The sequence below is a fragment of the Loxodonta africana genome, chromosome 4 (assembly GCF_030014295.1).
Source record: "Loxodonta africana isolate mLoxAfr1 chromosome 4, mLoxAfr1.hap2, whole genome shotgun sequence".
Lineage (NCBI taxonomy): Eukaryota > Metazoa > Chordata > Mammalia > Proboscidea > Elephantidae > Loxodonta > Loxodonta africana.
In genome coordinates, this window is record NC_087345.1 from 123,365,106 (window position 1) to 123,380,625 (window position 15,520).

General features: G+C 38.9%; 1 protein-coding gene across 1 annotated transcript in view; it reads right to left on the bottom strand.

Moving 5' to 3' along the window:
- LOC135231328 (receptor-type tyrosine-protein phosphatase O-like) overlaps positions 1-15,124 on the bottom strand; it is a 197,045-nt gene extending 181,921 nt beyond the window's left edge. The window contains exons 1-2 of the mRNA XM_064285172.1: positions 14,979-15,124; positions 14,632-14,914 (exon numbers count right to left, since the gene is read on the bottom strand). Coding sequence (XP_064141242.1) covers positions 14,632-14,914; positions 14,979-15,124 — 429 coding nt within the window. The remainder of the gene's footprint in view (positions 1-14,631; positions 14,915-14,978) is intronic.
- Between the last annotated feature and the right edge of the window lie 396 nt (positions 15,125-15,520).

Sequence of the window (15,520 nt, forward strand, 5' to 3'; positions counted from 1 at the left end):
CTGGAGTCTGGGAAGTGAGACAGTCTTCTTGAAATGAAAGTTACTGTTGTTGAGGTCTTGACTCTTGCCTGCTCCTTTTCCTTTATAAAATGTTTCTTTCTGTGAGTCAGTTTCATGGTTGAGGACAACTTGCAAGCTAAGTTTCCAAGCTTAGTTCCTCATGTCTTAGTTCATAACACAGCTCTACAATCAGGGAGGAGAGTGCTCTTTCCCAGAACTTCTACTCTGAAAACAATACAGGGATAGATTCTAACTGGTCTGTCTTAGCTCAGCAACTTACTCAGCTATTGCTATGGTAATGAGAAAAAAATGAGAAGCAGTCCCAAAATGCACTTAGCTTGGGTCAGGCATTCACCCCTTGACCAATCACTTTTTCAAGGGCATTGAGGTCAATTAGGAGGATAGTAACTCCCTTAAGACTGTATGGGTAGAAAAAGGAGGAAGAATTTTCCTCTAAGGAGCGTAAGTATGGGGAAATGTCAGACTTGGCCACTGGAGGAAATGGTGAACTGGGCAGCCACCGTAATTTGTGTCTTCTATAAAGAGGTTCAGTACACGGCCAAATACTACATAGTTATCAAAGAGCACAGCCAGAATTTAACCCTGTATCTTTTGACTTGAAGGCAATGGGTTTTTTGGGTATCTTTTGACTAGAAAGCCTATAAGTGTCTTATGCATAGTGTTTAACTGTGGAGAAATGGAAAATAAATCCTGTCAATAGTGCATCTGAAGTTTTTCTATGTAATTAATTTGTAAGTAGTCACATCAATAGGAGGCACATGTGCAGGTGATAATCTCCCTGCTCAACAACTTTCTGCTCCCCACTTTATGGTTATGGTCAATATCCACGATCATCTATGTCCTTAACTAACACAAATACAACTGGGAATTGCATACAGTTGGCCCATAGACCTCTAGCTTAATGCCCTGGGTTGCAGAGGACTGAAAATATCCAAGAGTTAAAAAAATGATCATAATATAATTAAGTGAAAAGAGCATGTTATAATAATAGTGCAGTTTGAGATATATAGTGCAATCTATAAGGCAGAAACCTGTCAGAGAAGGCAAATTAAAATATTTTCCACTAAATAGTGATAGAAAAGTGATGACTGCACACCTCTGTCAAAGGTGGAAAACTCGCAAGACCCAGGAAAACAAGGCAGTTCCACTGAGTCCCAGCTCTTACAGGTTTCACTGTGTGTATGTATGTATATATGTGTGTGTGTGTATATATACATATATATATGTATCATGTATCTGTATACATATACACACACACTCACATGCACAGATCCAGGGAAACATTGGAAAAATGTATCTCCAGATGGCAGTTATTTTGGGATAGAGTGGTTAGGAGTGACTGCTTCTTTTTCTGCCTGCTGTATTTTATATATTTTTCACAGTGAACATGTATTCATTTCTAATTCTTAACAAATCATTATAACATTTTCATGTATGATGATGCAGATCCTGATTGAGACTTACCTGAAGATTTCAAATTAAGAATTCCCTACTGCAGTACCACAAGAAGCCACATAATAAAAAGGCTAGTTGAAGGTCTCAGCATAGTAATGAGAATTGAATGGAAAGATTCTTGTTACATTCCTAATTAACTTTCAAAAAAAAAAAAAGATGTTTCATCATTCAAGTAGTTAAAACCAGCCAGGGCAATAGCATACAGATGGAAAAAGGCTTTAAAAACACAACTGTCCTTTTTTATTGCAAAAAATACAGAAAGTAAATTCAAAGAAGCAACCTGGGGCACTTCTAGAGGGGACTTGAATTTTAGCAGTTTTCGCTGATTAAAAATATCTCAAAAAACTCAGAAGCTAGATTTTTAGAACGAAGTTCATAGTCCTTAATTCTAAGTCCTTGCAGTCGTTTAGCCCAGCTTGGACAATGCCAGAATTTTCATATTACAAATTCCCAAGGATCTAACCACTTTGAGTGAGGCCTGTAGTCATTTCAGAGATACTAATTAAAAAGTAAAATTTAGTGAGAAAAAATTGCAGAGGAAATTCCCCAAGATGATGCAAAATAAATTCGGCTGCATCCTATCACTATATTTATATGTAAATAACTCTACTGTACCAGTGCATTTAACAATAACCTGTTTTCGATAATCCTTTAAGGGAGGACCACATGGCACGATGTTTAATAATACATTACAGATGATATTCAATTCCCTTGGTCTTTTATTATTCACCTTATTAGTCAACTTAACATTCAGTAACTTCAACAGGCAATTTTTCTTCCTAGATAAAATCTAAGAATTTTAAGTACGTCCAAGTAATAAGATATGTCTTATGGTAAGGGTTTGGACATTTATTATTGTAAATATAACGCTCATATTTCTCTTATTTGGCAAGAACATGTCCATTCTTACGATCACACTTTGAGTTCCCAGCACAACATCCAAGTAAATAGAAACACCATAGCAAAATAACTAGAATATCTACTTTATGGACCACCAACTTGCCTTAAAATAGAAATGCTTGGTTTATCTGCAAGAAAGCATGAACCAAAAAAACAAACCCATTGCCATCGAGTTGATTCCGACTCGTAATGACCCTACAGGGCAGAGTAAAACTGTCCCACAGAGTTTCCAAGGAGTACTTGGTAGATTCGAACTGCTGACCCTTCAGTTAGCTGCTGCAGCTCTTAACCACTACGCCACCAGGGCTTCCAATTAGCCTAATTTTAATGTAGCCATTTGAAAGGCAAAAGGAGACTCATATAAAAGTGTTCTCAGAGAGTTCCAGAGGCTTGATTTAATATTAAATTAAGAAAAATATTAAACCTAAGAAAAATAATTCATTAATCAAATAATTGTTAATGTTATTTTGTGCTCTCCAGATGTAATTCTTCTTACCATAAATTCATGGAACATGGGGGGAAAAAATCCCTTTCATCTGTGTATGTGAGTGTGTAAGTAATCTCATCACAATTTTTTCACTATTTTGGGGAGGATATATTGCTTTGTCAACAACTTTAAAAAATCAAAATCTTTCTATTAAGCAGAGAAAAAAATCACAATTAACCCAAACTTCTGTACTTTACCAATACAGTAACCGACTATGAATATCGTTCAGTGTTCTACAAGATCATATAACATCTTTAAAATCTCCAGTGAAATACTGAATTATGTAAGTAATCATGTTTATGTTTTAAGCCCATATTTCTGCATTTTAGTTCTTTGGAGATCTTGACAATCTAGGTTTATTATGTATATCTACTAATACTTTAATGGTTAGAATACTAATTTAATCAGCACATTTAACTCCCTGTTTATAATGGGTAATAAAATATTTATTATCTAGTCAGAGTATGAAAATTACCATTTGTTTCTACATAAAATTATCTGATGGAATCTTATCCAGATAAAGATATTTATTTTCAAAACACGATTTAAAAGTTTTCCATACCATATCCACATACATTTTAAAAAACATGTATCATTTTCAGGAATAAAAGGAATCACAGAAGTTTTAAGTTTTGAAGAAAATATTCATTGATTATTTGAGCTTCGGTTAGTTGTCTGACATTCTGAGAATGGCTTTTGAGGCCTAGAGCCAATCCAGGTACATCAACATGCACGGCTTGGGATAAATGAGGAAAAATATATAATTTGAAATACTTTTTATTTAGATATTTTCAAATTGTAGAGCCAAGAGAAGAAAGCATTTTTAAATTAAAAACTTGGAAAATTACTTTGTTTTAAAAGTTAGAACTTCTAAATTACATGCATAGTTAATGAATAAGAGAGACAATAGATGACAAGAAAAGCTATGCTTTCACTTCATTATGGTAAGAATTTATCACACAAGAAATGTATTTGATCTCCTTTTTTACTTGGGTATCCATCATTTGTCCTCAATGGTTTATCCGATCTAACAGAATAGCAAGGAAAAAAAAAAAGTGTGGGAGACCATATCCTGATGTCCAAGAGTTCCTTTTCACTTGTGCCTATAAACCTCTGCTCCCTCCACAAGACTAACAAACGAAATAGTCTCCAGATCATCCTTCCATTCTGATTCCCTTACCTCCCCAGGTTCCACCCAGCACTGCCTGCCCGATAGGCTTTCTCCTAGTCCATCTCACCATCCTTCGTTCCGCTCCCTTCACATGCACACTTCTATCCTACTCTTCCTCTGTCTTGAGTTTGTCCCACAACCTTCTGTTTGACCTCCCTCGTCCCATTCATTCATTCATTCAAGAAATATTTACTGAGCAGCTACATAGGCCGGCACCCTCTCAGGTTTGGGGGATTCAGCAGCAAGCAAAATGGACAAAGCCCTTGCTCTTGTGGAACTCACAAGCATTAGAGTGGAGGAGCTAAGTAAGTAATGAGTACACAGTGTCATATGATGAATGATACAGTCCCTGGGAAAAAAAACAACCTGAGGAAAAGTATGAAAATTTTAAAGCGTGGTGGGGTGATTTTAGATAGGGGGTTCAGAAAGACATCTTGAGAAAACACCCACTGAGCAGTGATCAGAATAAAGCAAAATATGCATTTTTAGTGGCTGCAACAACGGGCTCAAGCATATGAGGACGGTGCAGGACCGGGCAGTGTTTCATTCTGTTGTGCATAGGGTTTCGCTGTGAGTTGGAACTGACTCAATGGTACATAACAACAACAACAACACTATGTACTATGCATTTTCTTCACACTAGCACCCTCGACTCTTTACCATGGTCCATCATGAGACGCCCTTGGGAAGAATGAGAAATGTCTTCCACTCAACTGGCCATTGTGGCCCAGGGAAGAGAAGAAAGGGAAATAGGCAGAGAACCGGGGCTGGTGTAAATGGTTCAAGCAGTGTGGTAGAGGGCTGAGGGCAGGCAGTAAGATGATAAGCTTTTCACAGGTGATGGCAAAGCAGCTCTTCATAACACACAAGAAAGCAGGAACAATCACAACAGAGTGCTGTACTAAAACCAACCAGAAAGAGAATTAACGTGGTTAAGCGACAACCAAAAATAGCTCATCTCGAGACTGAACCAAACCAAAGAGCAGAAAACAACAAAAAGGTTGTCCCAAAGTGTAATGGCCACCTCTCATCTGATAATAATTTCACCACTTAAGCCATTTGGCAGGGATATTAGAGAGGTTTGAGCATCAGCTTAAGTTTTGAACTAGCCAATCTTTGAAAAATATTATTCTGTAATTCAGTGAAATGCACTAAGCCAAATAGATTATTCTGTTGTCATATATTAAAATACGTACAATCCATAAAATAAAGAGGATATGTAGATTTTTTTTCTTCCAAAAAAGTCTTCTGAACATCTATCCTTGATAAGAAGGTTGGGAATGGCTGCACTCCTTCAAGCTAATTCTTCTGATTCTGAAATCTGAGTTACAATTACTCTCACTTCTGTATTTCCTTCATAGCTAAGCCTGTATTTCTCATTTAAGAGAGAAGAGAAAAAGAAAGAAAGAAACATCTCTACCAGCATAGAGATTCTTTCTTAGAGGGTGTTCACTATTCCCATGAAGTATTAAAAAAAAAAAAAAGATTCTACAATCAAATAAATTTGGGGAATGCTGGTTACTATATTTCCCTTCTGGAAGACACAATGCATATTATCATATCAAAGATCCTGTAAAGTGCTGGTACCAAAAAAAAAAAAAAAAAGCACTGGTTTAAACAAAGTAAAACTGATTATTTCCTAAATTCATGTTACCGCAGAATTGTTTCTTTTTAATAACACCTGTTATTAACAACATTGCATGCCTCGAAAGTTCCATGCAACACATTTTGGAAATGCTGCTGTATACACGTTTTTATTGTTCTACCTCTTTGACTTTGCTTTGTGTATTTTTACTGTCCTATTTATTTCCTTCTCTTTATTTTTTTTTATATAACATATATTGAGTGCTTACTGTATTCTAGGCAGGGTTCCAAGTAGTTTATGATCATTTTCTCATTTATTCCTGACAATAATCCTGTGAAATAAGTATAGCATATCATGAAAAGAAAACTCAGAGAGGTGAAATAACTTTGCTTACATCCTACTGCTGCTAAGTGGCACAGCTGGGAGAGCTAAGATTGAAATCAGGTCTCCATGACCTGATATCTATCCTCTTAACAAATAAGCAGACACTTCTTCATCTCCTAGCAACCTGCTACTCCTCCCACACTCCACAGAGACCAATGGCCTACCTATATTCAGATCCAAAAAATATCTTCCAGACCTTAATTTACAGGACCTTTCTGCAGCATTTGATACTATTCAACAATTCCTCCCATGTGAAATTATCTAGACCCTGGGTTTCCTTGATCTTGCTTTCCTTTTATACCTCTCCGGTTGTTCCTTCTTAATCTTCTTAGGTTCCTTATTTGCCTGCCATTAAATAGTGGTACCCCTCAAGGCTACATCCTGGACTACTGCCTTTCTCTTCCTTGCTCTCTGCTAGGATATCTCCATTCACATCTCCATGTCTGCCCTCTCCTCTGGACTTCAGATTCATATCCAAGTATATGTTTTCTCAGGCACATCAAACTCGAGAGGTCCATTACTAAAGACTTCATGTCCTGTGTCAGTCAGTGTTCCAGCAAGACACTCAGAGGCAAAATCCCAGAGAATTTAATGAAAGGCTATTAACAAAGGTGTGGACCAAGAATAATGAAATGAAACAGGGATAAAAAAGTACCCAGGAACTAACAGCTATTACCATCAAAGGGGAGAGAGCTATTTCTGTAACTTGCCTGGAACTTTAGCCTTGTGAAAAGGGCTTGTTTATAGGGTCATTAGAAGGAACACAGCTACTGCCTAATGGGGCCAGCCAGGTTGGAGAATGAGAGAATAAAAATATGGATTCTCTCTCCTTCCACCTTTAATCTACCGTTGGCCAAACTCAGAGGGCAAAGGAGTGGGAAGAAGCAGTTCACGAAGGGCACCCTACTCGTCCTGAGCACGGTGGAGATATAGTTTGTTGATCTGGAGGAGAATGGAGACCATTCAGTGTACATTTTATCTTAAAACTGCTTATTCTCCCAGGCAAAGCTGTTGGTTACCTGGAAATCACCCTAGACTCTTCTACTTCCCAATTTCCTACCTCAAATCCGTCTTGACAATTTATTTTTCAACACTACCTCTTCCCTTAACTCCTCTTACCATCACCTTAGAGTCAACGTTTGTCATCTCCAGTTGAACCATTACAATAACCTCCTAGCAGTTTAACTGCTTTCAGCTCTGTCTTTCTTACAGCCAAAGAGCTCCAGCTAAAATTCAAATCTTACTCCATTACTGCCTTGCTTAAACCCTTCAATAATGTCACTTCCCCTAGAGAATAAAGTTCCTACTTTCTGGCATAGCATACAGGAATCTCCTTGATCTAGCTTCTATTGCCTCATTTCCTAATTGCTATAATAATGCCAAATCATTTGTATTTTCCTAAATACAGCCATGCTTTTTCACAATGTTAGGCTTTTGCTCATGCAGTTTTCTCGGCCTATATGCTCATATTTCTCAACCTAACTTATATCTGTGCTTTAGGACTCAGCTCAGGCATCACCTTCTAAGGAATCATATTTTCCTCTACTTAAAAATATTGACCACGTTTTAATGACCTCCACTCACATCTCCATGTCCTGCCCTTTTTATGGTTTGTATGTCTATTTTTGCCATTAAGACATTTTCGGGGATTCAACTGAGTGTTATCCATTCCCGTACCTTTAATATCTAGTACAATTCCTAGCACATAATAGACGCTCAACTACTACTTAATTAACTGAATGGAATCATTATCCCGCAATCCAAAAGACAGAATTGGTATTCGAGAAGAAGACTAACTTCTTGATGTTGCCATTTTGGCCTTGGGGAAAGGTTGATCAGCCAAGGAAAATTTTAGGATGCTCTTTCAAGGAAACTACAAAACAAGCAGAACTTAATTAGCAGTAAAATCCAGGATCAAAAACAAGGAATGCCAGGGTCAAATCAAAAAAGAAAGAAAAGTAGAAACAGGAGTTAGGATCCAGACTCTAAAAAGGTCCAAATATACCAAGGGCACTATTGATTGTTTAGAATTCTCTGACATCTGGCTCGTACATGCCAACCACAAACTCCTAGACGTGGAACCAAAAAGGGAACCATGCTCTGGGTCAGTATACAGGCCCGTATGTGGACTCCAGTATGGGTTAAGAGTAAAGAGAATCAGGGCCAGAAATTCCTCTGCATTTACTTTGGTCAATAGAAGGGTCAGAAAGAAGGAGCAGTATTAATGGCCTGGTGGACTCATGAAGACATTTTCTCATCTACACATATTAAAAAAAAAAAAAAAAAACTAACTACTAACAGTGCTATCGAGTCATATATTACTGATTTACAAAGGTTCGTGGGCCGGAAGAGATAACAAAAGACCCAGCCCTCTGAAAAACAGTTAAATGAGATGGTCCAAAAAGAGAGAAACAGCCATCATTTAAACCTGATATACATTGTTATTAACAGATATAAGTCTGATTTTGGATGCCTACGTTGTAGACAAATTGCATCCCTATTTTTTTATAATCGCTAGTAAGGTATAAAAATAACCAGTTTAAAAATAAGTTCATTTGGTTTTAATTTATTTCATGATAAGAAGCGTCTTGTTAAAATAAAAGGCAAGCTCCACAGCATTCCTATTTAGAAAGTGTGAAAAACCAAATAAATGCAGAGTATTCAATAAGGAAACACATTTATTTGCATATAAATAGGATGGCAATATATTTGTTTTCCTCAAATTTTCTTTGTTTTATTCCCTAATTTTCCTTATATTCCATTTTCTTACAGAAACTACCATGCATATTTATCATTTGAAATACTATCTCAAGCTCAAAGTCCTATTTCCAGTTCTGATTCTCTATTTCTGAAATATTTTTCCAACTGTCTCTTTTTTTCCCCTCTCTTTCATCTCAATCTCCCGACAGAAAAGACAGAAAAAACCTTTTATCAAGAAACCTCTATAACCTTGTTTCAAACACTCTCTGCTTGCTTGGTGATTTTAAAATATTCAGAAGAAAAAGGGGCTAGACTTTAAGTAACTAAAATGCCTAAACAAAGAAGAACACCTTCACTAGGGAATTAGATTGTGGATGGATGAGTTGAAAAAAAAAATCTATGGATAGGTGTTCTGGAGACCTCGGACAAGCTTGGGAAAAGGGAATATTAGGAGTAACTAGTGACCCAAGACTACAACGAGAGAGGCATCAGGAGATTATTTCGCACATTCCTCTGAAGGGCTGATAGAAACAATATGGAGCCTGCTGGAGCCAAGAGCACCAGGGAAGAAGAGGACAAGAGCCTTCATGCTCCGTTCCAGTCTCATCCCACCCCATTCACCCTTTTGCCTACTCTCCTTGTGCCACATTAGCCTCCTTTTGGTCTCTGAAATCAGTGATGCAAGTGCACAAAGAAGTCTCTTACCTATTTATTGAAAGGCAATATCAATAGGTCTGAAGGCCACCAAAGAAGATTTCTTTAAGTCATTGGTAATGAACCTAGATTAAGCACCGCCATAAATATAAATAAGACCAGGGTTTAGGAAAGGGTGTAGAAATTCGCAGTCTGAAACCATTCATATAATCCAAAATATTTAAATTCTTTTTATTTAGATTCTACTATACGCCTAAACTAGCTAGGCACAGTGGAAAACAACATAATAGACATTCCTTTATTTCACTTATATTTACATCATAATTGGAATAATTAGAATACCACATTAAATGCTCTATAGTAAACCTCATCGTTGTACTGGGGCTATGCTTCTGACAATACAGAAGCACTGGAACTGTGTACCTGAAGGCACTGAATTAGGGAGAGAATGAGAAATAGGTCTCTGTAGCCCTTGCTGTTAAAATTTGTATTGTGCCCCACTGCTACCGATCACAGTGGTTTATACAGGTACATCGAATGTATCCATTGCCAATAATTCTTTTGAAAACACTTAAGACTCAAGTTGGAACTTACACGACTCAGCAGTCAATCAGCTTATAAACTGAAATACCCTTAAGTTGGGTATTTATAAGCTAGAAATGGCACGACATTTTAAAATAAAGTACAACATGCTTATATCGTTTTTAAGTACTTTTCATATAGGTGGGCTCATGGGTTAAAACAAAGCAGAGATAAGATGTGATGTTTCTATTCTTTCATACGGCAAAGAACAAAAGAAAACAGGTGTGCACGATGGTAAGTATTTTCACTCAATCACCTGTAGAAGCCTGGTCCAGTGACCCTTATCCAACTTACTGGGGATGTTCTACGTAAAAGGGTTTCTCTGAAAGGTTGGCAGCAATATTTATCAAAGAAGTCAGTTGACAGAGGAGTTAATGGCAGCAAACTTCATTGTGCAGAGGATGGTCTAGGCTGCATCAGAAAGATGAAAGGACTACAGTTTATCTGCCAACACTGTATAATATACAATGTGGATGAAACCTCAACAAGGAAAGCCAAGCTGCCTCTGTAGTGTGAGAGAGAGAGAGAAAGGAAGAGGGAGAAGGAGAAGAAGCAGGAGGAGAGGGAGGAAGGAAAGGCAGAGAGGCAGAGGGAGGAGCACAGGAAGTGGAGAAAGGCAGACAGACACTGGAAAGTGGATATTTCCTCTGAATAAGGATAGCATGGCCAGCATTGTAATGCTCATGCTTTATACAGTCAAACATGAATCTCTTTCAGGAAATGCAACACTAAGGCCCCTTTCAAATGTAATGTTCTTTGATTATATATTGAGCAACAGCAGAAACAGACGGAAACATAGGTTAAGAAAGACAGAAGGATACATACAAAGCGTATAAGTTTAGGGAAACATTCCACTTGACTACTAACAGGCACCATTTCAGGCAAGGCAGAGTTTACATTCCTATGATGTCATAGTGTACAATTTGCTTCTTAGTTGACAAAGTGCTGAAAGTCAGTGACTTAATAGAGGGAGCAATTTTCAGGGAGAGGTTTAGTAAAGATAGAACAGGTGAAGTAAGCTCACGGATTTCACTAAGAATTCTGCGAAGATGCACAAGAGGGCAGCTCACCAGATAAATACTCCACTTATATTCATACGTGAGTGGAAGAATTTGAGACTGATAGACTTCCAGTATATTTGATAATAGAGTTCCACTTTTGTTTTCCTATTTTTATATGTACTATCAATGTTGATAAAAAAAAATTAAAGTTTTATAATCAACATCTTGTTTAGGTAACTTCGTCCAGGCAGTGAGTGATCTGTACAAGTTCAGATATCTAATTATATGGGTAAAGAATGCTGCCCAAAGACATCCATGGGTTGGCACATTTAGATTCCCTCAGTGAAACAGGTTACACCCACTCACACAGATTCAAACTTTCAGACTTTCCCACCACTTATATCAGGCTACTTGTTTTAGAGTTGTGGAAAGGGTAAAACTATAAATCAATCCTTATACTTGAAGTTCTCTGATTTATGGTATTCAGGGATTTTTGCTTTTAGTTGAAAGATACATCATATGGAGCAGTGAGAGATTTATTGGCCATAATTGAGAACTATGGAGATTTTTTGGGAGATGGGGGAATGGTTTGTTTCTGACTCAACACACACTGACCTTCTTAGGTCTAATTGTTGAGATCGAGCTGATAATTTGGTACTGAATAATGGATTTTTATTTTCATGTTCCTGTGTCATCATCTGAATGTTATTTTTATTTTACAGAACTACTGAACGGACTTTGAATTCTAAAGTATAAAGAGCTTATACTTATGTGATGAATTTACCATGTAATGTACTATTACCAAAATGTTAAAAAGATTACACTATGTATCTAATTGACCACCTCGAGCATCCCTAGTCAACTATAATAAAAGAGGATTAAATGAAATAATGTATGTGAAATACCTTGATGATTGGTGCCAAGTGGGTATTCAATATTGATATTTTCTTCCTTTCTCTGGTATACTTTGTATTTAGTATACTTTGTATTTAGGTTACATAAACCTATGCAGTTATACAAAATAAAGAGTGCTGATTTGTTTTTACAAAATTATTTGTCCCATTACAATAATACTCCTTTAATGACAAGCTTTTTCAATGTATTTACTACGTGGTGCAGTTTACCATAATTGACATCTATCTTTAAATGTTCAGAAATACCTCTATTATGTGAAACAGGGTTAACCCCTATTACAGTCAATGAGATTACCATTATATTATTATTGACTACATTTTCTCATTCCAGTATTGAGTTTTGAATCAAACACTGTCACATTTTCCCATTTTAATTTCAGCCCTCTACCTAACCTCCCATCCCCAAATGAACATTCTCTCATTTCTGGAATTCTTACCCATTATGAAAAATTTAAGTAAAAACCTGAAGTTGTGCCAAGGTTGGGTCTGGATCAGATGTCATCCATGAAAGTCTTAGCTGCTATGCAGTAAAATATGTAGTGACTAAATTTCTCACTTTGGGTGAATGACAAATGTCACATAGATATGATAGCTGTGTCAAAGTATAACAAGTAGAGAAATTAATAACAAAACTTAATCAGGCTAATACATTTGTAGTATGTATTAAAAAACAACCTCCTAGAGTGAAAGCAATGCTGAGCAAATGATCTGAGAAGTTGGACTACATGAAGAAGAACAGGGCATCAGGATTGGAGGAAGACTCATTAACAACCTGCATTATGCAGATGACACAATCTTGATTGCTGAAAGTGAAAAGGACTTAAAGCACTTACTAATGAAGATCAAAGACCACAGCCTTCAGTATGGATTACACCTCAACATAAAGAAAACAAAAATCCTCACAACTGGACCAATGAGCAACATCATGATAAACGGAGAAAAGATTGAAGTTGTCAAGGATTTCATTTTACTTGGATCTGCAATCAACAGCCATGGAAGCAGCAGTCAAGAAATCAAAAGACCCATTGCACTGGGCAAATCTGCTGCAAAGGACCTCTTCAAAGTGTTGAAGAGCAAAGATGTCATCTTGAAGACTAAGGTGTGCCTGACCCAAGTCATGATATTTTCAATGGCATCATATGCATGTGAAAGCTGGACAATGAATAAGGAAGACCAAAGAAGAATTGACGTCTTTGAGTTGTGGTGGTGGCGAAGAATATTGAATATACCACGGACTGCCAAAAGAACGAACAAATCTGTCTTGGAAGAGGTGTAACCAGGATGCCCCTTAGAAGCAAGGATAGTGAGACTGTGTCTTACATACTTTGGACATGTTGTCAGGAGGATCAGTCCATGGAGAAGGACATCATGCTCGCGAAGGACAGGGTCAGCAGAAAAGAGGAAGACCCTTAAGGAGGTGAATTGACACAGTAGCTGCAACAGCGAGCTCAAGCGTAACAACGATTGTAAGGATGGGCAGGACCAGGCAGTGTTTCGTTCTGTTGTGCATAGTGGTCGCTATAAGTCAGAGCCGACTCGACGGCACCTAACAACAACAGAGTGAAAACATATGACCAAGCATAGAGATGATTATTTCTAACTTAAGAAAAATATAAAAACATATTAAATATAATTTAGACTCTTTAATGCATTCCATTGCTGTTCCTTCCTGAAACTATCCTATTTTCCATTAATATAAATGAAAATATGGAATATTTAAAATTAACACTGTTTTTAATTCATTGGCCCTGCTCCACTTTATCCTTGTAAGGCATTCATAATTAATTATGCATATAAGCAAGAAATGACTCTTTGATAAGAAAACATTTGCATCCATTAATGTTTCATCCACTTCAAGAGTAGGTATCGCTGTGGTGCTGAAAGGATAGCTCCCAGTCACCTGTCGACATTCTTGAGTGTGCTTTGCTGACAAGAAAAGGGCTAATGACAGAACTAAAGTAGACCCACTGAAGAGACGGGTGGGAGACAATTACTTCATGCCACTTTCCGAGAAAACATAGCTTAAATTTCTTCAAAAAATTTTATGTATAGTATAATTGTCAAACTTAAATTTTTTAAAGCAGCCCTTTCCATTTCCTCAAAGTAAAACCCTGAAGCAGAATATTCTAAAGAAGACACGAAAAAGTTAATTATACAGATTTTCCTGTCATTTACATTTAGCGATAGCATTCTCTGTATATATAGTGAGGAAATCCTAAAGAGTTTTTAAAAGGAACTATCAAGGTAGATTCTAGGACTTGGGGAGAGAGGTCCTTTTCAGGCTCTACCTTTAATCAAAGAAAACCATGTTCACGACCCACCCCTGGAAATCCATTTGCGTCCAGGGAGCTGAGCCCCCAGTGTATAATTCCAGCAGAAGGTAAATTAAGACAAAGGAGTCGCACACTCTCTGTAAGGGAAGGATGGAAAGGTTAAGCAGTACTGGGTTGCAGTAGAGTCTAAAAGGTAAAGTGACCTCATTTTGCCCAAGACAGCACCATCCAACAGCCCACGTTTGATGTGGATATCAGCGGCGCAAAAGAGCACAAAGGGCGAAAGCTGAAAGGCGCAAACTTCTCTTACTCTTCCTCCCCCATCCCTCAAGATTGCCGAGAACACGCACACGCCAAGAAAACAAAGCGTGCGCCCAGGCTGCACGGCCGGAGCTTCCGGCGGCCGAGCCATCGCACCCCAGTGCGCGCCGCTCCCGGCTGCAGAACGAGGGCGCAGGAGCACCGCCACCGACCCGATCGCCAGGGCGCGGTGGGCTCCCCTACCTTGAGCAGCACAAAGAGCCAGAGTAGAGTCAGGAGGCGGCGGCCGCCGCGCGCCCTCGTGGGCAGGTGCCCCATCGCGGCGCTGACAGGGACCCAGGGGGACGGCGGCGCGGGCGGGCTCCCACAGTGGCAGCTCACAATGGCAAACTGGGGCTGCAGCCTCAGACCGTGGGCGCCGAGGCTGCTCCTGGGGGGCGCATGCTGCCTTTCTCGTCCCCCTGCGCCTGCTCCCTTTCCTCTTCTGCGTCCGGGGTCCTCCAGGAACGTGCCAGGCGCTGCCGTTCTTTAATGGCTAAAGATGAAGAGGGTGGGGATTGGAGTGGGCGAGGCTTTGCAGCCGCCTCCACCGCGGCTGCTGAGGAGGCGCGAGGTCCGCGTGGTGTGGGAGAGGCGGGGGCCCTGCGACCAGTTGGCCACGGTCCTCTGAAAACAGGGATAATCTCACTCTGGGCTGCAGACTCATAAAGTGACAGCAACCTCCCAACCCTCCCATCAGGGTCCACCCGCCTCCTCCTATGGCTAGGCAGACCCCACTCCAGGCTCCGCCCCACCCCTACCCACAGCCTCTGAGTCTCCGGAGTTTTGTGGGGTTTCCCTGACTCCTCTCGAACAACCGGGGCATATCCCAGTTCTCACTCATTCTTTTGTATCTACTCTCAGTTCCTGGTGTAAACGACTAGTAGCCCTTGTTGGACAGTACTAGTGGTTGCAATTGTTGTGGTAGTGTGTGTGTGTGTGTGTGTGTGTGTGTATGATGGACAAGGTATTCCTCCCTCTTCTGTTCTCTCTGTCCCATTTAAACATTCTCAAATTCTCCATCTCACGCTTACCAGGGAGAAAATAGCACAATTACATACATTTTTCATTTGAAATCAGGAATTCTTGTAAA